At 40.5% G+C, this 27356-nt stretch overlaps 1 protein-coding gene across 1 annotated transcript in view; it reads left to right on the forward strand.

Moving 5' to 3' along the window:
- LOC128736356 (uncharacterized) overlaps positions 1-27356 on the forward strand; it is a 116809-nt gene that overhangs the window by 78302 nt on the left and 11151 nt on the right. The window contains exons 2-3 of the mRNA XM_053830831.1: positions 11424-11738; positions 23851-24227. Coding sequence (XP_053686806.1) covers positions 11424-11738; positions 23851-24227 — 692 coding nt within the window. The remainder of the gene's footprint in view (positions 1-11423; positions 11739-23850; positions 24228-27356) is intronic.

Consider the following 27356-nt stretch of genomic DNA (forward strand, 5'->3'; position numbering starts at 1 on the left):
CCAAGGAACGGCCAACAACTCGATCGGCCATTTTTTAGTTGGAACCCGAGTTCGAGTTTTTATTTGCTAGAAACTGGTATTCAAATGTTTGTTTACAAAAGCAATTACGCCCTTAGTAGTTTAGATTTAGTCTCTTTATTACTTGTTAGCAATTTGTGTATTGAAAGGAGCATCTAATAATCGGGGAGGATTATTTGAAAATACGATATCGCAAGTTAACAACAGTAATGGTTTTCTTCACGCGTTCAATGCCTGAATCAGTATCGTACTCGGGCGAATCTTTTACATAGAAAACTGCGCCATTCGAAGACTTCAAACAAGTGCCATATTTGAAAATTGTTCTTATGGTAGATGTCCGTGGATGATGGAAAATTTTTCGATTTCATCGACTACCCGACTTCATTAGTTGCCGGTGGGTTGAACAAAGTATCGCGCCCACAGCTAGTCGGGGTCGTTACTAAAGAAACACTACTAATTTGACAGGTAAACAGCATAATAGGACAGTACATAGCTGCTTTATTGATGGTTAGTGTCAGTTAGCTTTGTGGTAGACGCACATAATTTCTTTCTCATGTTTCCTTTATTGTTTTGTCACTTTCGTTTATGAGGGTAGAGAATGATGTTTAGAATCAGCTAGAGTATGATTGTTTTTTGTGTGTGAACATTCAAAACTTTGTCAGGATAGAGTTTTCTACCTCAGTAGGGTACTCTGGGGCAAGTGAGAGTCCAACAAGTAAAATTTAATTTTAAGAAATTTATAGTTATCCATCAATACACTTTTAAGCTTAAACATTGTGATTAACTTTCGCTTTAAGTTGTGCTTACTTTTCATTAATGCAGTCTTTTTTGTTGGCATTTGTTATTCTGTTATACTGCCTAATTCACAGCCTAATAGTGCGTAATTCAATATCAAATTTCTGGTTAACAATGTTGCAGTCTTTCGCACGCTGATCGTTGATAGATTTTACGAGGTACAATCCGGTTTATATGGCAAAAGGCTTAAGTGATTTTCGTCGCGGTGTATTGCGAAAATGATTTATTACATTCGCCGTGTGTTGAGTTTTAATAAGCGTGGTTATTTCGGTATTGTGTTCAGCTGATGACCGCTTATAATGCACGTCATATAAGGTAATCGAATATCTGCGGCACGTGCCAGTCAACCTGTAATGATTGCGACGTGAAACTTGTACGAATTTGTTGAAAAATTACCGCCTAGTTTAATCAGTGTTTCAGTTTGTGATAGAATAACATAAATCATTCGTATTTACTAATTGAACAATATAACTTGGCAACTCAAGACATGCCAACTATGCCCTTTTCAATAATTATTTTGGGTAAATCTGGTGTTAAAAAGGAAATGGAAAAGCAAGCAAGTGTTAGATTGAAGTTGAAATTGCATTCTGTAGGAGGAGCTCTTCCTCCCCGCACTCGTATGCGTTAGGCTAGCATATTTCTTAAGCTTATGTAACTACTAGCAGATGACCAACAGTAGTTATGCGAATAAAAAACAATTTATGCCGCATGAATCCAGTGCTGGTGCAGGTAGCGTTGATTTTCGCATACACAATTTTCTACCTCGCAAACGCGTGAGCAGAAAACTACTGAATCCTGTTTGCGTTGTTAGTTTAGATTCAAACTTCCAGTCGTGAACTTCGTTCATTGGTTTTCATTGGTTGCTAACCGTTTTTGCTACTGTTACACCGTGCATTTTAAAGTGTGCTTCTTTACTGTGAAAATCTGGATTCACTATGAGGAGAGATCATCGGCGTTGCTCGATGGGGGGGTTCGAGTATACGTCCCTTAGTAAGGTAAGGCATACACTTTGCTACCAGATTAGACAATGGTAAAAAATGCAATGATTACAGCATTTTATCGAGTGACATTAGTATGTTAAATAAGTGATTTAGGATCAACTTTGAAATTTTTAAAAGGAAAAATAAGTGCATTTCTAACTAAAGTTCGAGTTTTTGTGATTTACGAAACAGTGAAAATATTGTTGCTGATTTATTTAGCAAAACTGATTAATAATTGGCAACTTGTTTAGAAACTCGGATGGTTTATAGCTGCAAAAATTATACGTGTATACACAGTTCTGCACATTCTGTTCCGCCAGCATGGCCCATATACCTCCGCGGTTCTGTGGAAAGCTGCTAAGACTCGTTAATTAAAACCTCTTTCATCCAGTGATTTTCACACATCTCAAATGTAACAACGACCATTTTGCTCATTAATGCAAATTTGTTGCGCACTCCTCCCCGCCTTCTTCCGACTCTGTTTGCTGGTGCAAGATGATGTGCTAGAATCGAATGACAGCCGGCTTGCAACTCATCTAGAACAACATGCGCTTTAGATGCTTGTTTTTCCATGGACATGCATCGAAGCATCGGTTTTGTTGTTGCCGGTGAATTGCTTGCTCTAAAACAACGCGTTGCATCGTGCAATTGTGAAATATGTTTCAGTAGGTTTGAACGTAACTACGTATATTCATATGCTTACATATCCATCCATCGTTTCGCTACTCTCCGATGACAGCTAACGCGTGTTCATTTGTCCGAGGGTGCTGGCTGAGCGTACCTTACAGTATGTGGCTGGCAGTCTGCTTTTTATTGTTTCGCGGCTGAGATGATGGCCCAAAGCCTGGCCTGGTGGTGTTTCAATCCCGCTGCTGGCGGAGATCTCTATGAGATGATCAGCAACACTTCGGACGATGTTTAACATTCGTATGGATCGTGTCTCGGCGGATAGCGTTTGATGGCGTTACGCATTCCTTCGCGGTATGCGAAAGCAGTCGATTCGATGCGTAGCGCATCAGAGGGATACATACGACGATAACTTCGAATTAACCTTTTTGTGCCCTACGGTATTCTTTGCTTTGCCAAGTCTAATACTTGTATATATTTAACTTATAACATTTTGGAATCCTCTTGGAATACATCTTGAATGTACCTCACTTCGGGTGTACCCCAGTAGGCATATGGACGTTGGGCATACGGTCATTATGCATTAATATATTTTGCATAATGGACGTTAATAAGCGTAAGCAACTAATCTCCATTAAGCAAAAAGCAAAATCAATTAAGCAAAAATCTGTACATTATTTTGAACACTTCTTTATCTGAACAGTCTGCGAAGTCATAAAATAATGAAGATATACAGGATAGTGATGCACGGTGTCATAAGTATGAATTACAACTAAACAATATTTCTTCCGAGGACTCGGAAGATTCAACGGTTCAACGAAACGACGATAGTCCGTAGGTAAGGCATAGCAATCTGAACCCACCTCCCACCCACCCTCATTTGGCATAAAGCCATTTGGCCTAATCATAAGGGACTAGTTGGTATTATTGTCATCTGATATAACGGCCATTTGGCATTATTCCTCAAACATCATTTTATGACCAAATGATCGCTTGCCTAGATGATTCAGAGTGAGACGACCGCAGGCCGCGAAGTGTTTGCCGAAGACCTGCTGCAGCCACCCATTCGATTGTTTATTCGGTTCAATAGGAGTATCACAAGGACAAAGAGTTAGTTAGTGCCCCTTGTAAGCTAGCCCTAAACAATAAAATCTGACTAAATTATAGCTTCTGGCCAATGACCATTGTGTCAAATCTATTATGATGTTATGTCAAATGACTTTATGCTATACAGGTTATCCCCGTCTGGGTCTTGACTGATGGTCAGTATTGACGACACCATGGTTTACAACAATGGTAAAAAACTCTCTTTGCAAACACAAAAGCTATGTTAATGTACAATGTACTATGAGATCTATTTCGATGTAATAAGTCAGCAACAAATTTTCCTATGGACTGACACCTGACTAAAATAGACATAAGCTTAGATTATATTTTAGAGAAAAATTGTATTAGTGTCTTTATTGTTTACTAGTTGAGCCCGAATCTTACGATCCGGCAAATATAAATGTCTGTTCAGAATTCAGAAAACTGCGGATACATTCCATTGGCCAGTGTATGCGAAGATGTTTAATCTTTGTATTAGTTCTTTGAGTTCTTATATTGCATAATATAGCTCTACGATGTTGTACATAAAAGAGTCATAGCCGGGAGCTGAAACAAATCGTTTTTATGGTCGTATTGGGTTTTATTTATCTGAATAAAAACTTCTAGCTATTTGCAACATTTATGTAGTCTGACTAGAGTAAAATGTTGCTTAGAAAATTCTTGACCGTTGGCTATCATTAACTCATTTTTTTTAAATTTTGCGACTTTGTCCGGTATAATTTAACTCTGACCATATGATTTCCCGACAAGCAATCGAGTTGAGCAGGCGAGTCGAGTAGTCGAGTCTAACAGTCAAGTCGAGCAGTCAAATCGAGCAGACTAGTCGAGTAGTTAAATCAAGCTGTTCAGTCAAGCAATCCGGTCGAGTAGTTGAGTCGAGCAGTTAAGTCGAGCAGTTGAATCGAGTGGTCGAGTCGAGCAGTCAAGTCGAGCAGTCAAGTGGAGCAGTTAACTCCAGCAGTCCAGTCGAGCAGTTTAGTCGAGCAGTCCAGTCGAGCAGTTTATTCGAGCAGTTAAGTCGAGTAGTCCAGTCGAGCAGTTGAATCGAGTAGTCTAATCGAGCACTTGAGTCGAGCAGTCGAATCGCATGATTTAGTCAAACAGTCGGGTCAAACGGTTAAGTCGAACAGTTGAGTCGAGCTGTTCATTCGAGCAGTCGATTCGAGCAGTTAAGTCGAGGAGTCCAGTCGAACAGCTTATTCGAGCAGTTGAGTCGAGTAGTCCAGTTGAGCAGCTGAGTCGAGCAGTCGAGTCGAGTAGTCCAGTCGAGCAGTTGAGTCGAGTAGTCCAGTCGAGCAGTTGAATCGAGCAGTTGCGTCGAGCTGTCGATTCAAACAGAACTCAAGCAGTCTAGTTGAGCCGATGAATTATGTTGTCCAGTCAAGCAGTCCAGTTGAGCAGTCGAATCGAACAGTCCAGTCGAGCAGCTCAATCGTGCAGTTAAGTTGAGCAGTCGGGTCTAGTAGTAAGTCAAGCAAATGTGTCAAGCAGTCGAATCGAGTAGTTAAGTCGACTAGTCCTTTCGAGCAGTTAAATCGAGCTGTTCAGTCAAGCAGTCTAGTCGATCTGTCCAATCAAGCAGTCCAGTCGTGCAGTCTAGTCAACCAGTTGAGCAATCGAGCAGTCCAGCAGTCGACCAATGAGGTGATTGAGGATAGAACTCCTTGCTACGAAAACATGATGTCCTATCAGGGGCCAGTTTTTAATTATCGATAAGCCTTTTATAAGGTTTTCGGTACAGACATAAGCCTCTTATATAAATAGATTATATAAATAGATATGTATTATTCATTTTTATGAAGTGTGTTTTATGTTTATGTTAACTAGGTTAAGATTGGGTAACGGACTCAAAGCCTATATTCAAATACATACAATACAATATCTCGTTGATATCTTTTTATTCACACTAGAAGGATCATGGTTCATGGTTATCTTGTGAAAATAACCTTAACCTTAAATAATTCATATACGTTTTATTCAAGCTTAATTTGTCTTATACAAGAATAGAATAAGTATAGATATACTTGTCGTGCTCTTAGAAAGAACTCATTTTTTGTGCAAGAAATATTAGTTATATTAGCGTTTTTAATGGATTTAGATAAAACCATTGAAAAATGGTGAATAACGTTTTTGACTACACTGGAAATGATAATCAATTGCACATGTGCGTTTATAAATATGGTGATCTCCAATATCATAAGTGATCTAACTCTTTTAAATAAATGTTTGAGCATGGAGAAAGCTTCTTATCACCATTTGTTTAAAATTTGGTAACTACTAACTGATATTTTATTAATTAAATTATTCAATAATCTAGCACAATAACCGACACTGTAAAATTTTCTAACTTTTATGTCACAAAACATCGGCAAACTGAGGAATTTATTATACATGTGCTACAAAGTGGATGCTTTTTAAAACTTTTTTTTTCAATTTCCATTTACGTTCACTTCCGATACTTCTTGTTCTTAGTATTTGGTATAAGGCAAAGTACCAATAAACATTACCAATGCCATTCAAATGCATGCCAATAAGCATTTAAGTCACCTCAAATGCTATTTAAAAGCTACTAGTAAAATATAGGCTACTAGTGCTGACAATGTTTATTTGCACCTGATTACCGACAAGAAGAATTAGCATAGAATCAAAAAGCTAATAAACAGCAACGTGCATTATAAAATGCCAGATATGCTAATAAGCGGCTAATTTACAGCTTATGTTAGTGCTTATTGGTTACCTGGGCAAGTCCGATTTTGGGCTAGAATGCGTCGATTGATCTCCTTACTAGTGTTGTTGTCTGCGCTCACCAGCGATCCCAAATACACTAAAGGCCCAAACAGAATGTTGCGTCAACGTACCCGTCAGCGTCAATTTGACAGTAAACAACTGTCAGAACAACGCTGACGGACGCGTTGACGCAGCATTCTGTTTGGCCCTTAATTCATCTACCACTCCGTTGTCGTCAACGGTTACTTTCGGGAGAGGTAAGCGTTTGTTTCTTTTGAGCCTTTTCCTTTCATGTATTTGGTTTTCGACGCATCTATTTTTAGCTCAATCCTCCTAGATTCCGCTTTCAGTGTGACGTAGATTGCTTTCGCCGTCGCAAAGTTCCTGACTACTTTTTTATTCTTTATTTCAGAAGTTTTCAGCCTGTGGCTGATTCGCCTCTTTTCCTGGCTATGATATCAAAGTCATCCACTAGGAGTTGGCTACCCTTGATGAAAATCGTGCCTCTCGTTTCGGCCCGCTCGTCAGGTCACCCTGTTAAGAGCAATGTTCTCGATGTCTCGAAGGGACTCGAGGGTGTCCCCGAAATGCCCATGAAACACATCATGCGATCCAATGTAGCTCTGACCAGTTGCGCCAGTTTATCCGGAAAGCCGTGTTCGTGCATTATCTGCCATAGCTGGTCTCGATCGACTGTATCGTATGCTGCTTTGAAATCAATATGTGATGCGTGGGCACAACATTTCTGCATGGTAAAAATTTGGTCCGTAGTTGTGCGATCGCCTATGAAACCTGCCTAATAATTCTCTACGAAAACTTGTGACGGGTGACATCAGGCGTAACAGGATCTGGGGGAGTACCATAGAGGTGGCGTTTCCCAACGTTATACCGCGATAGTTGCAGCAGCGAGCCGATCATCCTTTTCATCGATAGGAGAAACCACTCCTTCCATTCATTCTTCCGGTAGCTTCTTCTCTTCTCAAATCTTGGAAATAAGCTAGCGTAGAGTCGTTGCCAGCATTTCTCGGTAATGTTTATAAAGTTCAACCGGTAGACGGTCCTTGCCAGCGGTTTTGTTGGTCTTCAGCAACCCGATTTTTCGTTTGCCTTTTTGGAGATCAGGTACTGGACAGTGATGCCAAGTTTTGCTAAAGAAAAATCCGTAGTTTCGTTTATTACGGAAGAAAGGGTTATAATTTACAAAATTGAATCAATTTTTGGATTATTCTCGTCACAACTTTTCGCTGGCTTTTTACTGCCTGTTCGTCATTCTTTCCTTTCGTCGTCTTTTCGTCATCTTATTGTTGTCTATTCGTCATATTATTGTTGCTTCTTCGGCACCTTTTTGTCATCTCCTTTTTTCCTATTCGTCGTCTCATTGTCATCTCTCTGTTGTATTTTTATAATCTTTTCATGGTCTTCTTGCCGTCTTTCCATCGTATTTTCGTCGTTTTTTGACGTCTGTTTTTGGCGTTTATGGCTAACGTTAACAGGCTTCTTGTCGTTTTAGCACATTTTTGTCGTCATTTTTTCGCCTTTTCTTCGTTGTTTTTGTCATTTTTTCATCATCTTTCGTCCTGCTGCTTGTTGTCAAGATTACACAAATGTTGTCTTTTCGTCGTTCTTTCGTTGTCCTTCTAATGTATATCCGCCTTCTTTTGTCTGTTCTGCATGTCTGTTTGATGCTTTTTGAATGAGTCTTTCCCGTTTTTTCACGTTATTTCCATTGTATTTTCGCAGCCTTTCGTCAAATTATAGCGTTTTTTGAGATCTGTTTCATCACATTTTTATCACATTTTCGTCATCATTCGGCTGTCTTTTCATCGCTTCGTTATCTTTTCTACGTATTTTAGTTTTCTTTCTATGGTTTTCTGAAGGATTAAATGTCAAAGATCTCTTCCCTAGGAGAGATTTTACCCCCACACCTTCCAAGAAAAATGGAGCTGGTTGACCAAATAAAAACGGTCGAGAAAAAAATGTCGCGGCCTGTAGCCCCTCCGTGAAAAAAGCGCTAGTTCCGCCAATGCTTGTTACATTTGTTGAACAGAACGCTTCAAGCAAGCTTCAGCTGAAGTTAGTGACTGTTTCAAATGACGACGATTGGCAGTCAGGCAGGATTTGTCGATGTTGGAGAGGCTAATTATATATGCGTTAAATTGTAAGAAATATTACTCAAATTCAATTCAATTGCATTCAAAGTTGTTGGCTTTCTAGTGAATATTTGATAGAAAAATACAAATAAAACTTTAAAACCGGTCATCAATGTGAAGTAAAATTCGTTTCTTACTTACTTTAGCAGCCGAGAGCCGGGTGGCTCTTGCCGTATCAAGAATTCCTCTCCATTGTACTCGGTCTTGGGCTGCTCGTCGCCAATTCGTTGCGCGTCTCGACATACGCAAGTCGGCTTCAACCTGGTTGGGCCATCTAGCAGATTGAGCTCCTCTATTCCTGATGCCTGGTGGAGTTCTTGAAGAGAACGGATTTCACTGCACAGTCCGGCATCCTTGCGACGTGGCCGGCCCACCGTGGTCTTTCAACTTTCGCCAGGTGTACGATGGGAATCTCTCCAAGCAGTGCCTGTAGCTCCTGATTCATACGCCTCCGCCACTCTCCGCTTTCCGTTTGTACTCCGCCAAAAATAGTCCGTAACACTTTTCGTTCAAATACGGCTAGTGCAGTAAAAATCGTTTCATTGACGACGATTGAAGCCAGTTTTGAAACGAAGCGGCACTGCTTCAGTTGAAACTGAAGGTTAATTATTTCATTGTTGAGTGACCATTTACTATTGTCAGTGACGTTGCCGGGTCCCGATCTTGTTTGCTAAATTCGTTATTTGAGAGCATCGAATAATTAAGTGGCTTTTAAATATCAAGTTGTTCAAAAATAAATTGAAACGTGACGTCTGGCTTATACATTGGGAAACATTTACATGAAACGTACAGCAAGGATGCTCTATTGTGCCTTAAATGGGTTCAAGAGCTATAAATATTTGACCCACAGTTTTACCCTCTGCATTGCTAGTAGTCGAAGAGTTTCGTCAGCATTAACACGAAGTTGTTTTTCTATGAATTTTACAATCTTCTATCAAACTTAGTTCTTCTTCGAATAAAGCGTTTAAAACTAGGATATTAGAAAATACCGGAAATACCGGTTTTTTGCCTTTCGGTATTCAAAAATTGGTCAGCACTACCGGTTTCGGTACGACCGGTACTATCGGTTAGACCGTATGCATTTCGTCTGTATGCCTAACGTCGAAATGCTGCAATAAAGTTAGAGATGGTAATGGTGGTGGTAGTGGTTAGCATGTTATTTTCTATTATATTTTCTATCTTTTATTTTTATCTAGATTTTTGTGAATTTTTTCGTCATTATTTGGTTGTTGTTTTTTCCTATCGTTGGCTTATTTTAGTTTTATGAAAGTTATCGTTGCAGTAAATGTATTACCTATAGTTTTTTATGATCTTATACAATATCAAGAACTAGCCAATTGAAATATTTATAGCTAGCTACTGAGTCCTCATAAAAGTGTTGGGTATTTACCAGAATTAAGAGTTTTTCAGTTCATCTAGATTTCCATTTTTTACATTAAACATTTATTCGTACCCTTGCATTTTTATGTAGAAAGTTTGACGCTTGATTCAAGAGTTGTGAACTTAGAAATAATCGATGTCCGAGACAATCGGAAAATTTCCATTGAAGAAAAATGGGAAACCTTGAATTTGTTGCACATTGTTTTCATAGATATGTTCAAACTATGCTCGTATGCAAAATTTTGTGAAATTCTGAGACCCTTCGGCCACAACCTGTACGAAAGTTTTGTAAAATACTGTGTCATCCAATCTTTTACGATTTGTAAATAAAACACAACCTAGAAAACCTACCTAGAAGACCAAAACTTATTTTGTCGTCCAGCTTTATTTTTTCTCTTCCTTTTCTTAACGTAGCGTTCTGTTTACAAGACAAGTTAGAAGTTCACAAGTTTACAAGTTTACTGTTTACAAGTTATAATTAAGTCTTTTCACCTATCAAGTCTTTTTACCTATTGATAAAACGACAAACAAATCATTGCGTTATTTACGCGTAAACGCTCCGCGTAAAAGATACACGGTAAATTCGAACGAAATTCAGAATAAAAAATTGTTTTGAAAATAGGGTGTACGACGCACCCCGAAAAAGAAAAGAAAGAAGTTTCTAAAGAGTCTGAAATTTTATTTAAATTTTCTTAAGAATTGATTCTGTATAATTTCAAAGAACGCTCCTGTGAGATATACTTACTCACAGACAAGTTATGCGTGAGAATATTTTTGTCAAGAAGTAGGTTTGAACACAAAAAGTTTGCAAAAGTTAAGCTGGATGCACTTTTGGGATACACAATTTGACAAATTTCGTTAAATCTTTGAAAAACATAGTAAAATGATGAAATTTTTAACCACGTTTTATTACTTGGGTGGTCCAATGTTGGTGGCAAGTACACTCCACATACATACACATACACTCCAAACAGTTCGTATAATTGCTCGAAGTGACGCATTATTGCTGATCACGGCATCTATTAGTTAAGGTAATTAAGCCGAAGATCCTTTAAGTCCATTAATTAATGGGTGTTGGGTATATACGCTTTCATGATTCTCTTTGAAGACGGAATAAGTAAAAATAAGTGGTAAACACATACCCTTTAACATTCTGTACAGTAGAGTTTGCTATTAAAGTAATTTCCAATCGTTATTTTATTATGAGTGTTTTTATATGTGCAATCATTACCGGATTTTTATCAATATCGTTCCCTTTACGCGTTGCAATACCGTTGTTGGCGTTGGCCACCACGAAAGACAGAAATGTCTACAATAATGCAAAGGAAACAGGCAAGGTCTTCGGTCGGCACGGCGGCGGCGGTCTGTCAGAGAGAAATATAAAGCATAATTAAAAGTGAATTGATTTGTCATGCCATTGTGTACTGTGGTGTGACATGAAAGGCCCCCAGACAAGGGGTATGAGATTATTCGTACAGCACAGTGTTGTACGGCCAATTGCCGAGTGTAAACAAAACCGCCTCGGTATTCTTGCCTTTGAAGTATAATATCAAAATACGTGACCCAAAACGCGTGTGTTATGCACCAGACACCGTCTAATGGCTTTGTTTTTCTTTTCTGTGTGTCAATATTTTCCCAGGAATGCCAAAATCTCATCGAGGAGAATCGCCGCCTGGTGAATCTGGCCGCCAATAGCGGATATGCTATCAACGGTGTGATGAACGGTAACGGCGGCAGTACGAGTGGAGCAAGCGGATTCGGAATGGGCCGTTTTAGTCTGGGCTCGAGCGACCGAATCGGCGGCAGCAGCTTCTCTACGCTGGGTCTTGGCCTGGCCGGTGGAGGGTCATCATCAGTGGCCGGTTCGGTCGGGGCCGCCGCCGGGATGTACTCCAGCGTGGAATCTGTGATCCTGCAAACTCAAGTGGAAACCTTGCAGTGGCAGCTCAAGCAGGTAAGTACGATAACTTTATGATCGTAAGAAGCACATGCAAGACAATGTCGTCAAGGTTACAGTATTCCATACCGTTAAGTAAGGCTCTAGCTACAATGTTTTACGAAACGTACAGTGATATACCATTATTTACTGTCGTTGCCTTCATGTAGTAAGCATCGTTCACATTTATTAAGTTGAACCATTCATTATCCGTCGTGGGTATCGCTCCATTGAATCATATCCAACCGGGCGGCGTATCGAGCGGCGGCGCTATATCGCTAGCCTATCGAAGCCACTTGGGTAGTTTGCTGCTGTTACCGCAACCATTCTGTGGCCCTGATCGGCCCTGGTCGTGGGTGACAACAGAACCTAACCGTTGGCTAACCACCGCAGCAGTACCGCACCACCGGTGTGTACCTGATGTTTTATGCTGTCGAATGTCTTCTGGTTTCTTTTGGTTGATTTTTTGATTGATTGTTGTCATGATCTAAGTGGTTCCACACGGTCGTTGTTGTGGGTGGACAGTAGACTGGCATTTCGGTGCAACGCGACGGAGCATATTTATTTCACCCAGTGATCTAAGAGTGATAGTGATCTGGTTTAGCTGCATGAATTTTGGTCACAACCGTAGCTGAAAATTTCATATACTGAAATGTTTGTTCCTTATATGATAATATTTTCCTTTCTTTAGTTTCGGTCCATTTTTAGTTTTCGGTTCTGTTTGCCTTGAAGTAGCTCTGGAACAAAAACTATGCTAGCAAGCTCAATTCTTTTACTTTCATTCGAAAACTAAGAAAATTTTGTACTGAAAATTTACTCCGATCGGTTCAATAGTTTTCGATTCTATAAGGAACATAGAGCAGACAGAAATCCATTTTTTAGGCATGGATTTGTATGGGAGCCTAAGAGGGGGCTTAGTGGGGGGAGGGGACTTTTACCATTGAGAGAACCTTTCGTAGCCCCAAAAACCCCTACATGCAAATCTCCACGCCGATCGGTTCAGTAGTTTTCGATTCTAAAAGGAACATACGGACAGACAGACAGACAGACAGAAATCCTTTTTTATAGGTATAGACTAGCTGTAACACGCGCGCGTTGCCTCGCGTATAATTGAGAGCAAATTGGTAGTACGATATATAACGCTAACGCTATGTGCAACTACGTTACTTTTGCTCGTCTTGAATGCAATATGGTATGATTGGTTTGAGTCTTTGCTTAATGTTGGGGACTATCAACACGAAAATACACATCGCGCCCCTCATTTTGGCTACAGACAAGGCTCTTATATAAATAGATAGATATAGAATAGATTTGAAGCTCTGGTACCGTTCTACTATTCGTTCTTTGACGTAAAACGCCTAAGATTCTCTTTTAGTTTTTTCTTCAATTTCATTTTAAACGTATGGTTTTGGGCAGGACTGTCCTGCACTCAGTGCACCTATTTTGATTTTTTATTTGTAATACCTCAGCCAAATTAAATTCGAAAATGTTATGTATGGGGCATCTTTAGAGTCGATTATTATCCATAAGATTGCTAAACTAAGTATTGCTCTATCTTAAGTACTTACGGCGCACTCCCTGTTCACACTCGACGGTGCTCCCAGAGCACTCTCTGGGCCCCACTCAGTGTGAAGTGAGAGTGCGCCGGAAATACTAGATAGAGCAATACTTAGTTCAGCAATTTTATGGATAATAATCGACTGTATAAATGCTCCATAACATTTTCGAATTTTGTTTGATTGAGGTGTTACAACTAAAAAGTAAAATAGGTGCACTGAGTGCAGTACAGCCCTGGTTTTGGGTGTTGAATCAGTATCTGAAAACTGCACGAACTCATACATCACGCATAGCACACTAGATCACCGCGTGCGACGGGCACGATTTGACGCGTATGGAAAACAATAACGAAACAGGCTTCTCGGGTCTCTCTGGGACGTTTCTGAAAACGATTGCAGTATTAAAATGTATTCTGAGGAAAAACTCGCGGACATTCACCTTTGTTATGGCTATGGCTATAATTACCCAAGCAACAATGTGAGTTTTATTGTACGCTTATGGCGGTTTTCAAGGCCAATTTTGGTCTTAAATGCCATCATAAAAGTGTAATAAAACCCAAATTGTTACTTGGGTATGTAGCAACTACAGGCCAGCAGGAGTATGATGGTAGTTTTTCTGGTCGTCAGCGTTTTGTTACATAATGACTTTAATTTAGCGACGTTCGCGACAACGCACTGTCGCTTCCAAGAAGGAACGTTGTTTTCAACGAGGCTTCGAGGGGAGCATCATCAGCTAGTGACGTCAGCGATTGACCATAAAATTTTGTGGGTCGTGAGAAATGATTTCAGGGCAAGCACAAGGTAAATTGTGGCATAGCTCCATCCCTACTAGCACAGTTGTTATAAACCAGTTGTGGCAACCATTTAATGACTGATATCAGTCATAAATAAGTTTCTGCAAGCATAAGTGCGAAAAGTGTGCTGCTTGGGATATCACCTTGAAGGTGTGGAGCGTGCTGAACTGGGACAGTTAAAAAGTGGCTTGTTGTTTGCTTTTCATACATATCATACTGTGTTTGAGGCACGCGGTAATCTAGTGCGCTATGCGTGATGTGTGAATTCGTGCAATTTTCAGATACTAACTCCAACCTCCAACACGATACGATTAAAATTAAATTGCTCGCTCGCCGGATCACACCTTCAATAGAGATGTTGAATAACGTCCAGGATAATCTATCACCTTACAGCAATTCCCTGCGCGATTCGAAGGGACGAGAGTTGGTAGCTTCAATCAGCCACGTCAGTTTGTCCGGAAAACCGTTCTCGTGCAGTATTTGCCATAGGTGTTAGCGTTCAACTGTATCATAGGCTGCCCTGAAACCCACGAAAATATGATGCGTGGGCATGTTGTTCTCCCGACATTTCTTGTGGATTTATCGGAGTGTGAAAATTTGATCCGCAGTAGCACGGGCTTTCACATAAAACTCTACGGCCTACGGATTCTCTTGCTATTGGGAATAGACGACGTAACAGCTTGACGTTGATTAGCGTAATGACACGGTAATTACAGTAATCGATTTATTCCACCTGCCGACCACCTCACAAACGTTTATGATTGTACACATATCAGGTGTAGAATAGTTGTTCTAACTCTTTACGATCTTTGTTCTTCTTCTGGTACTTTTCATCCTTAGGATCGTAGTCAACCCATTCCGGTAATGCTTAGATAATTTCTCGAAGTTATTTTTTCCTTCATTTTTTATATTGACCCCTCTTATTGCCCAATTACAGCTGAAAATCTTTCAAGAGGATGTTAAAATGAAGACTATAGTAAATTTTATGAAGATGGGTACCTTCATTGTACCATCATCACCATGCATTCAAGTCAGGATATCAAACGAGGAAACATTTCACTGCACTAGGGGAAGTACTGAGGTAGGCAAAAGATGTAAACCAATAAACAAATTCAGCCCTTTTCCGGCGAATACAAATCCTGATCAGAGCATAATAAAAGGGGCAACAAAAGTACTGGTGGTTTCTCAGCAACCACCAAACCAGTTCGCGACAAATCATACTAAATCGCAGGCCATACTCAAACAAAAATGATACTAATGCTATGCAGTTAGGCCGGTAGTTATCATAAAAATAATACATTGCCTGGGCTATGGATTATCTCTTCGTATTCGGCAAAAGATAATGTAAGAAAACCACTATTTTAAGTCATCTTGGTTTTTCTATCCGCTTCAAATATGACGAAGAGTATCAGCAATAGATCAGCAGATTTCTCGGAGTAAAAACATCGTAATTTGAGCTCTGATTCAAACTACTTGCACTTTTTGTGCAAGTTAGATAGCTCGTGCACACGGCATAACGAATGCATGCAAAGACCTTTATAAACAATTGTATTTGTCCATGATAGACAAAAGCAAATCCTGTTTATGACGAAGTGCAGTTTCCGTATGACGAACTGCCGCCGAACAAGAAAATTTGTTTCTGTAAAAAATGTATATTCCGAAATATTTCATCTGTCGAAATGGGTGTACATGTACAAGGCACAAAGAAAAGGATTCATCTCGTGCCAAATACTTGAGCACTTGTGAATATAATTCCTTCAAAAATTCGAAAGTTTTAAAGTGTGAATCATGATTACGTATGATGAGGTGGCTCCGTCACCCTATTTGAATTGAAAAAAATAGACATGAAAAGTAAAAAACAAAAATTACGCTGCTTCTTATCTGCCGCTCTACCAGATAATTATTTTTGCATGAAAATCAAAACTTGAGCTTCTTTTGAGCGTACTTTTATGAATAAAGCTTTCAGCTTGATCGTATCGTTTTAACGGTGTTGCCCGTTAGAAGGTTAGAGATTCAAAGTTACGATACGTGTTGCGGCTTGTTTATCAATTCCTTATTGTGGTGCTCTCACGTTAGTACAAAAGTTAGAAAAAGTGAGATTAGCATATAACCTTTGTAAAAAATAAAAGTTGGTTGATTCTGGAGCACCTATCTTAAGTTTATGAGAGCATATTTTACCGATAAGCCATGGGCGTAGCGACGGGGGGATTTTGGGAGTTCAAACAACCGGTCGTAAACAGGGTGGACGATAATTCAAATTTTAGACGTAAAACGAGACGACATTAATTCAAATTCCGTACGTAAAAATATTGACACAAAAGGAAATCACGTAAAATTAATGGACGTAAAAAGAGATTCTAGTGTACCTCCGCCGCTCTCCGCTTCCAGCTTTTGCTCCGACAAATATCGTCCGCAAGTGCGGGCATGTCCTCCGTGAGTATCGTCAAATCCATAAAAACTGGAAGCGTCTTGCGAAGGGAAAAGTAGACTAGATTTTCTGCTTAAATGCGCCGCAAGATTTCCTTATTTGTGTTAACCGCGGCCACCAGCGATCTCAACGATTACCGTCCACGAAAAGTGCACGTTCATTAGCCCAATCCGATTAGCCTCCGCTTTCAGTCTAGCGCAGATGGCCTCCGCCGTTGCGAAGCTTCGGCCTGTAATATCAAAGTTATCTGCGTAGCCAAGAAGTTTGCTAGCTTCACTGAAAATTGAGTCTCTCGTTTCGATTTTGCTCGCCAGATCATTTTCTCAAGGGCGATGTTAAAAAGCATGCAGGTTAAGCTGTCAATTTGTCTCGACTTTTGCAGCGCCTGGAAGTGACTCGATCCTATTGACTCTAATAGTCTAATAGATTTGAATATATAACGTACCACGATGTCTACTGGTAGGCGTAATTTCAACATTTACCTTCGTTTATTACGGAGTTTCCACCTATTTAGTGTCCCACGCGAAAATTATTAGCGTGATTATTTTCCGCGTTCACCACACATGTTTGAAATTTAGCAATTCGAACCATCAGTTTTTTGTTATTGCCTCCCCACTGCACCCCTCCTTGCTTGACAAGCATAATTTCAGTGTATTTAGTAAGTACAGGATAATTATTAATAAAAAACTAAATTGTGTCGGACTCGTAAAATTGTTGCAAGGTACAATATATCAATTTGATTTTTTTTGTCAAATGAAGAACCCGGAGCTTAAACCTAGGAATAAACCCAAATAGCTTATGATGATAGAACATAGTTCCTCATTTTCTGAATAAACTCCGGTTAGGTTATGTCAATTTTTTTTGTAAAACCCCCCCATAAGAAAAATTTCTGGCTTCGCCCCTGCGATAAGCACTTCATCCGATAATGTTACATGGTCAACTCATCATCCTATTGTGTTACATGGTTTGCGATAGTTCTTTTGTGTACACCATGAATATAGACAAAAGTATATTTACGCAATTTTAGCTAAATATGCAGAGTGAAAGGGAAATAAATCTTACAAATGTAGCGGAACATGTTTACAATCGTGTCCGATTGAAACTGCCATCGTTTAAAACAATCACTAGCTTTAGTTGCAGCTCGCTGTAAAGTTTCGAAAGTGAAACAAGTGAAAATGACTTCGAGGAAAATCGAAAAGTGCTTCGACGTCTGACAGCAGTCCTGTTTAGTAGAATGGCTTAAGTTCAGGCAGTTGTGAATCCTTTTGACAAATTCAATAACACTTCTATAAAGGTGTTCAATCTTCACTGTTACCTTCAGAGACTGTAGATTACAGTGGCGCCGAGACACTCAAAAACCGCTAAATTTTGAACGAAAGTGGAGAGTTACCTTTATTTATGATGGTACTCTCCGTTTTGTTTCAAAATTTAGCGGATTTTGAGTGTCTCGGCGCCACTGTACTCTACAGTCTCTATACTGTTACCTGTTCAACGATTAGCAAAACCATCCATTTTGAAGTGGGACAGTAGGACAGCCTTCTTACCGTCTAAATCATTTCATAATTTAGATTCTTGTTACCTTTACGAAAATATGAAAGATTTTGAACGCTAATAGATTTGTCAATTATTTTGAGGACGTATTTTTGGGAAAAAATAAACAACCCAGATTATTATTGTCACTGCATCCTGAAGCCTTTCAGAACTTAGCACTTTACAGTCGCTTTGTTATGGTATTCGGGTTCGAGAAGATGTATAGTAAACAGATAAAAACTTAAACTTAAACTTAAACAACAAATTTCGCCCAACATTTTTTGCGATATTATTCGAGCACGGAAAAATCCCTTTGGAAATCCAAAGAAATTTGACGCGAAAAAAAAATCTGCAGTTGTAAACCAGTCTTTTTTACCAAAAGCACTCGATAACCGTCACTTATTGTTGGGGACAGTTTTCGGACCACTCTTTTAGCAACGTCGCAAATTTGATTGGACAGAGCTCTAAAGCTGTAATAGCGTTATTTGATTGATTAGATTTTCATATTTTATAAATATTAAGGTAACTTACAATTTTGGTCTCCTATGTTTGCTAATCTGCCTACCAACAAATAACTGTTAAATTGCTAAATTAGCGATGAATAATTCGCAAAGCTAATTCTAGTATGATTGGCTAATTCAAAGCTAATTCTGGTATAATTGTGACGTTCGGCTGTCACCAACGTGAAATGAGCAGGAGTATTTGTCAGTTAGGCAGAGGCGTAGTGCCCCTAACATTTCCCGACCCATAACGCGGGTCACAAGGTTCCTTGCATCCAGCGTTATTTAATTTCTCCTCGCCTGAGTTGGTATCCTTGATGCCCAACACAGCAATCTTCGTGGCAGGTATTCGTAGTACTCCGCTCCGAGTTTTGACGACAGCTTGTCTGACTCGTCCGTCGAGTCCCTTCGTTACTGATAATATTTTCCCTTGTAGCCACCCATTCCGGGTCGACTCGTCAACGACGAAAACCAAGTCACCTTCTTTCAGCTGCTCCGCATCTTCTACCCATTTACTGCGACTGGCTATTGAAGGAAGACACTCCTTTATCCAGCGGTACCAGAATTCATCCACAAGACACCTCATTTGCCTCCAATTGCTCCTCGTCGGTTCTGCGCGTTCCACTAATGGCTGTGGTCGCTGTGTTACTCCCTGTGAGCTTAGTTGGAGAAAGTGGTTAGGAGTCAGCGATTCTTGCGCCTCATTATCCAATGGAACCAATGTGAGTGGTCGCGAGTTGACTACTGCTTCCGCCTCAATCAAGAGCGTCATGAGGGTTTCCTCGACGGGGTTTCTGGTGATCGATAGGCTGGTGAAAGCAGTTTTTATTGAATGGACTAACCGCTCCCATGACCCGTCCATATGTGGCGCTGAGGGCGGATTGAAAATCCATTTCGTGTTAGCGTTAGTGAAAACTTCCGACATCTGTTCGTTGATATGTTTCACCTGTTCCTCAAGTTATCGGCTGGCGCCGCCGAAATTCGTGCCGTTATCGCTCCAGATTTCTAGTGGGGATCTCCTTCTTACCAGGAAGCGTCGAATAGCCTTCTTGCAGGAGTCCGTGGACAGTGAGTACACTATTTCTAGGTGCACTGCTCGTATGGTGAGACACGTGAACAATGCGATCCATCGCTTCACGAGTGAACGCCTGCATAAGACCGAAGTAATCAAGTCCAACAAACGAAAACGGTCTGACGAACGGGCTTAATCTCGCTTCCGGAAGTGGTGCCATCCGCGGAATACATGGTTTCGCCTTCTTCATCTTGCAATACATACACAATCTCATCACCTTACGAAGCTGGGTGCGCAGAGACGGTACATGGAACCGCTGCCTTATCTCGTTGATCACTGTCTCTGTATTTTCGTGAAGATACGCTCTGTGATACCATTCTAGCAGTAGAATCGTTAGAGGATGTGTTTTAGGTAGAATAATTGGGAACTTAGTTTCAAAGGGCATGAAACTAGCAGCACATAGTCGAGAATCCATCCGAATCACTCCTCGATCATTCATAAAGGGGGATAACTTGTAGATTCGACTCGATTTTCCGATCTTTGCAGGCAAACCTTGCCCAGGGACTGCTTTCAACAGTTTAACTTCTTCCGGAAAGGCATATTTTTTGCACGAGACTCCAAACTGTGTCCTGGGCTTTATTCAGCTCGTCCTGCGTTAAATGGCCGCGTTGCAGTTGCTCTCTCTGTCGCTTTCGTCGCATGTTTCCTATTATTCGATGCACATATGCTAGTGCACGCCAAACTCTCTCAAATTTAGAGAAACGACTCCACTCGATCAACTCGTCCTGCGATACGATGTGCAGCAGCATACATGGTTTCAGTTCTTCTGGAGTTTCCTCGACTGCGTATTGTCGTGGCCACGACGCTCCGGGCTCTCGCAAAAACTTAGGACCGGTAAACCAGCGGCTATCTGGGAGCAGGTTTGGTCCCTTGCCCCATTTCGTGGCCTCGTCTGCCACATTTTCCCTAGTGGGTACCCATCTCCACTCCTCAGCGTTGGATTTGAACAGGATCTCCCCAATTCTGCAAGCAACGAACTGTCGGTAGCGTCGATGATCGGACATGATCCATGCAAGAACTGTTTTCGAGTCGGTCCAGAAAACTCTCCGTCTGATCGGCAAACTGTGACTCAACATCAACGTTTTCATAAGTCTGCAACCGATGACGGCAGCCTGGAGCTCTAGCCGAGGAATAGAGAGTGATTTTAACGGTGAAACCTTCGACTTCGCTTCCACCAGTGCAGTGCGGAACTCGCCACGAATCTTGGCGCGAAAGTAGCCTACGCAGGCGTAAACCGTTTCGCTGGCGTCAACGAAGATATGCAGTTGCAAGTCCTCAATTTCCTCGGATGATACGTTTGGGAAATAAGCGCTGGAAATGCTCACGTCATGTAGCATATCGAACAAGCATGTCCATCTTTACCAGCGTTCAAGAATCTCCCCACCGACGATGTCGTCCCAACCTGCTTTCGTCTGCCAGATATCTTATATTATCACCCGATCGTGGATGAAGAAATGCGAGAGTAAGCCAAGTGGGTCGTACTGACTCATTACGCGTCGTAGAATGCCCCTCTTGGTCGATTCCTGTGAAATCAAGTCCATTCGCGTAGACAAAAACGTCTAATTCGGATGCCCATAACATTCCGAGGACTCTTTCTGCTCGTCCGCTCTTGTCTGCTTCAACAGCTTTCTCACGGCAACCGTTCGTTGCCCCGACCCGTCGAAGAGCTTCGTTAGAATTGGACAACCAATTACGCATGGTGAAACCGCCTTTCTTATGCACTATCTTCACTTTTTCTGCCACTCGACACGCCTCTTCCTCACCTGTCAAAGCTGTCCGGATAGTCATCGACGTAGTGTGGTCGCTGGATTGCTTCAACTGCTCTTGGGTAGCGATCGATGAAATTCTGAGCGTTCAGGTTCTTTATGTATTGCGCTGAGCACGGTGAAGACGTTGACCCGAACGTTGCTACGTCCATGATAAAGACCCGAGGTTTCTGGTTTGGATTATCCCACATGAGGAAACGCTGAGCGTTACGATCTGCTGATCGTATCTTCACCTGGTGGAACATTTCTTGCAGATCGCCACCCACTGCAATCCTTCGTTCTCGAAATCCATAAAGCACTGGCAATCCAGAGGGCTTGTTGTTGAAGAAACGAGAAAGATAACGATGTCCTTCTGCGTCCATAATTTTGGCTGGTCTTCCACTACCTTGCTTGCAAATAGTTGTTGGGCATCTTGCGATATGGCAAACAGTGGAAGCCGCAACATATTCGCTTTTTAAATGTTGTACCGTATAGGGTAAAGTGGTGCAGAATGCACCGCTTAAGCAAAACATCATTTTGCAGAGCAACGGCGTGTTTGTTCCACGTTTTTCAACTTCTAGAAGACTTTGGGATCTTTTTTACACTTACTCCTGGTGAAATTTCCTAACAAAAACCAGTATTTTTTTGTTATTTTTGACGATTTTTAGCAAGAGCCAAAATCATTATGTGAGGTAGAACGCCAAAGCCCGTGGACAAAACGCACCAAGTTTGCCCAGCTAGGCGTTAAACGCAGCCAAAAAATTTACATTCAATAACGTGTTGTATAAACTCCTAAAACTAGGCTGCCGAAATGGCGGAAGCGTTCGTTATAGCGTTTGTTACAAACGCTTGTTTGCTGGGATACAATGGGTTCATATCTCAACATAATTGGCAATAAAATTTAATCATCTACTTTTCTCCAACTGATGTGTGATGAAATATTGTAAGTTAAACAATGTACAATTAGGTTTAAGGCAAATTCTAAGTCCTATACACTACGTAATATTGCTACATTTTTAATAAATAATCCGAAACAAAAGATGTACTGCAAATTAAAAATATTTTTAACTGTTCGATCCCGCTGTGATGCATTCTACCCCTGTTTTGTATTTTGAAGTTTTTTGCAATATATGTGAAAAACATGCCTAGTTAATGCCGTTTTTGTGATGAATATTCGAGTATGACAGTATATCAATTAGATAGACTGTATTTATTAAGAAATTTGCATACCGACTAGTGGTAAAAGCTTAAGAGAAAACCGTGATTTCTTACATGTGGAATGAGATCGCGGATAATCGCTTGATTTTATTGGACGTAGCTATGTTTGATGCTTTTACATTCTGCACAATTATGGATTAGCTTGTTTTACACCAACGCAGGACGCAGGAGGACATCGTTCTCTTTCTCGTTTCTTCGAATGTTTCAGACGAATGTTTGAAGAAAGTTTTGATCCCGTTTCGATAAAAACATCATGCAGATGGACAATACGTGTTTTGGCCGGATAGAGCATCATCACATTACGCAAAAAAAACACAATCGTTCCTGGATTCTCATGCGATCCAATTTTTACCCAAAAATCACGACCCGAAAAATCTGTCTCAGAGCGCCCAATCGAAGATTTCTTCGGGATTTTGAGTTCCTTGGTGTACAAAGATAACTGGAGAGCCACGAATTGCAAACAGTTGATTGGTAGAATCAAGAGATGCATTCGCAAAGTTGACATGACGGCCGTACAACAACGCTCCTATTTGGACATCTAACGGAAGCTTCGCCGAACAGCTGATTACGGACCGTTTTCAAACGTACACTAATTTTTTTCAACAATGGATAATGATCCTCAATTTCGATAAATCATAACTTCTTCATGTATCTTTGTTTTATTTTGACAGCTTGAGAAAAAAATTTCTAGGCACAGACCTTCATACTTTTTATTTCTGAATAAATAAATGAGGTTTTTATTTGTAAACAAAATATTCTAAATAATCGAAGAAAAATTGTCGATGGTAAAATTTACTAATTGATAAAAGTAATAATGAGTATTGGATCTTGCTTGTCGCATCTCATTTCAACCCATTTAAAATATTTGTTTTTCGTCTATTGGTCGTCTTCAACAACTTTCATATCCAAAACCTGGGTGCTCATCATACTTTGTTTACCCGATGTATTCTCTCACTTCCGAAGCAATCATTGGCATGATCGTGCACATAAATCGTTTGCACCCACGCGATCAGAGCGCAGCCCGACGAGGACGGCACACCAAGCGTTCTACATCTCATAAAGTGAAAATGTAAACCTTGCCGCTTTCATCTCCCCGTTCGAAAAAACATCACCAGCACCGCGCGTTGATGCGCCAAAACATGTTTGTTTGTTTTATGAAAATCGGTTACCTACATATTGCTGTGACGCGACTGCCTCCGGCGTCCGTCCTCGATGCGAAACCGTCCGCTCTTCACGACATACATACATATATTTATGCTGTGAACTTTCATCTTTCTCCGATCGCAGGTTGATTCCAGCCGACAGATGTACCGTGCCGTAATGGAGGAAGTGGTCCGCTACCTGGATCGGTGCTACCGCGGACTGGATGCGCTACAGCCAAACATCATTGGCCGGTCCAAGAGTGTGCTGCAGGTGTCGAAAAATCACAGCCATCACGATTCCGACAGCAGCAGTGCCAGCAGTCCCAGAGCCCGCAGCAGTAACAACTTGAACGATGTGCAAAAGACCTACACCAAAAAACAGCAGGAACTGCTCTCCAGCCATCAACAGCAGCAGCAGCATCATCAGCACGGATCGACTGCGGCCAGTCCGGTACTGATCGACGATGATTGTGCTCCACCCTCGCCCGCCGGCTCGTTCAGCACTTTTCGAGATTTTACTTGGTAAGTTAATAGAGACTTTAATTACGTTTTTCGAACCTACTTTCTTGTCAGTTCAATGCTTTCTAAAACGACGCTTTTTGCCAAAACTGCAGTGTAATTAACTATTCCGTTCCTATTACATTGATTGCCTGTTTTGTCAATGCAGGAGAAAAATACGCATAAACATGCGGATAATCCTAAATACCGTATATTTCTTTCTATTTTATTGCTCCATTGATTCTGCATCTTCTATTTACCTTATTGAAAGAATTCGACAGCGAGAGCCCAGAGGAAGAGTCGATAAAAACGATGGACATTCCAATAGCCATCGTAATCCGCTTTTATCGTATGCATCGGCCGAAAATTCCTCCGGCCGGCGACATATCCGATCATCGGAGTCTTGTCTTGCGGTCGTGTCGAGCTGATGTGATGGCACGTGATTCAGATTTCAGACAGAGTGCAATCGCGGGATGCACCGTCGTTGCGTCGCGTCGCGCCCTTCCACGACGACAAATCGTTTGATATGTTTTGTTCCCCTGTCACCGTTGTCGTGTTACCAGCTGGGGGCCGTGCGTTTGTTTGCGTCGGTTAACACACGTGCGATCAACAAATTAGTGGCCGATTTGTTTATGCCGTTAGCGTGTTTGCGTTTTACGAATCGTGACAGTGCCCATTCATTGACGGCGGCTCGCCCGGTGTCGGACCCCAAAAGCCTCCCGTTGTTCGCTCGATGGCAGTTAAAGTGTCATTAGGTACCGGGCACAGCGGCATGCAAAGCATCATATTTTCATTAAGAGGTGTCATCAAAAATGCGTTAAACTCAATATCCAATTCAAATATGGCATAAATTATTATCAATTCTGTTTTGGCTTTTAGTGGCTCATAATGGGGCTGCTGATGCTGCAAAATTGGCTGCAGGTAGGTGATCACGACTTTATTACTGGCGTTTACGGGCCAATCATCACCGGTCGACACAACTTTTTATGTCTTTGAAGCTGGATGGAATTATATCAAAAAGGGTCTAATAATGGAAATATTTAGGATCAGTCTGACAATTAACTGGAAAACTGCAGAAAATCCGCAGTACCTAGTCTTTATATTACAATCTGGTCAATTACCATTACTTCGATTATGCCAAAAGCTAAGTGAAAAATTATAGGCCATCACGTGGAAACGACATACATTATGACCCTCAATCTAAGTGGGCATTGATTTGCATGCCGTTTAAACGTTACGGGGAAAAAATCAGGCAAAAGAAATTGCACACACAGCATTTCTGGATAGAGTGCAAGCCTCCGCTAAGATGTTGCTTTAGTCAATGCTATAGAAGCCAAACCAAGGCCATGGGTTCGATGGATAATTGCATAAAATTGGATCCAACTAGTGCTGTGAATAATCTATTGATAGTTGCAGTAGTGGAGCATATGATCCAGACCAGGAAAATAACAAAACGGATGCCAGCAAGATGGAGAATCTAATGCAACAACCGTAATAGAAAATCTATCTGAGTACTATGGGTGGAAAGAAGTGGATTTAGACGAAATATTTCGTTGATTATAGATGGCTATAATTAGACCAAGATTACAATTTCAATCACAATTACAAAGCGGCTAGTATGTAACCCAATTATCGGAATAGCAGAGAGTAGTTGGCAATCGATTGCCTTATATGCAATTTTACGTTGGTTTGCCTTTTCATCAGATAGAACGATTAGAGGTGGAAAAATGAGTATTTAAACTTGCACGTTCAAAAGAAATAACTGGTTTAGTTTAAGACCTAAAAGGGGAAATTATCAAACCACAACAATACATAAGGTGATGAAGATTGGATGAAAACGAACTTCGAAATACCTTTCACAATAATTAAAACATAACAAAAAACTTGCGAACAAGGAAATTCAACGATCCAGCAGAGTTCCGTTATCTTCTATACAGACGCTTAAAAAATAAACAATTCTACTGGAACTGCAATCAATTGCCCAGGAATGAATACTTCAATGTCTGACAGTTGTGTCTAATTAAAAACTGTAGATATATAGTTTCTAATAGCCAATCAGTATAAAACATTCAGCTTTTACTGCTAGAGCTAGAACGAAAGTGCATTCTTTCACTGAGGCTAATGGAAAAAAGAATCATTAGCCTCTCGGGTTATTGCAAAGTCAAGGTAAATGATATAGCTGATACGTTAGGTTGTAAACAAGGGTCATCCAGAATTTTTTTTCCGGTTTTACGGAATAATGTTTGAAAACAACTGCTGTTGAATGAAGAGTGTCACAATCAACATTTCGTCAAACAAGAATGCGTTTAAATTGATTGAATGTTCTGTGAATATTCAATTCAGTTTTTTTTTAAAGTTCCATTATTTATTCACTAGTATTTTTCGACTTATATATAAGTATCGAATGATTGGGATTTTGGCCGTTCAGTCATTAAATTATAGTAGACGTTCTATTTGTCTTTTACGCCAACGTTTCGATCCGGCTTTGGATCTTCATCAGGGATTCTACGAACGGGTACTTTTATTAGCAGTTGTTGTCTGATTTATAATTAGTTTGGTACTTACAAAGTGTTGATCGTCTTTGTCTAAATTCTTTTAGCCTACAGTGTTGTCGGGTTTTGGATTTTGGTACAATTTGTTTTACTACATAATGTTTGAGTTAATCAGAATTTAGTGACGATTTCTAAATGTATATACAATATTGTTTAGACTTACTGGTAACTGTCATTTGTTTGCGTTATATTAATTACTATTTTAACCTGTCGTGAACTGTTCTTCCTATATTGGGTACGATACTTTTACTATTGGCTTGATTTCAATTGTGCTACTTTTTATTGGTTTGTATTCGTGATGTTTGTTTGTGTTTGTGCCTGGTCCTGCGTTTCTGTGTTAGTGTTTGCCTGTGTGGTTGTTTTCTACTATTTTGTTTTAGTGTGTTTAGTATTCCCGTATAACATATGTTGATTCCATCTGTGTCGGTGCGTTTGTTGATGTTGTTCGTAGTCATTATATGACATACTTCCAGTATCGGTAGTCGTGTTGGTTTGTTGCTGTGATCCAGAATTGATGCTTGTTCCAAGTCGAATCGGTGGTTTGTGTTGATGCAGTGGGTGATCATAACTGTTTTTTCCTTCAGCTGTTCAAGTTGTATTT

The sequence above is a fragment of the Sabethes cyaneus genome, chromosome 2 (genome assembly GCF_943734655.1).
Source record: "Sabethes cyaneus chromosome 2, idSabCyanKW18_F2, whole genome shotgun sequence".
NCBI classification, from domain to species: domain Eukaryota; kingdom Metazoa; phylum Arthropoda; class Insecta; order Diptera; family Culicidae; genus Sabethes; species Sabethes cyaneus.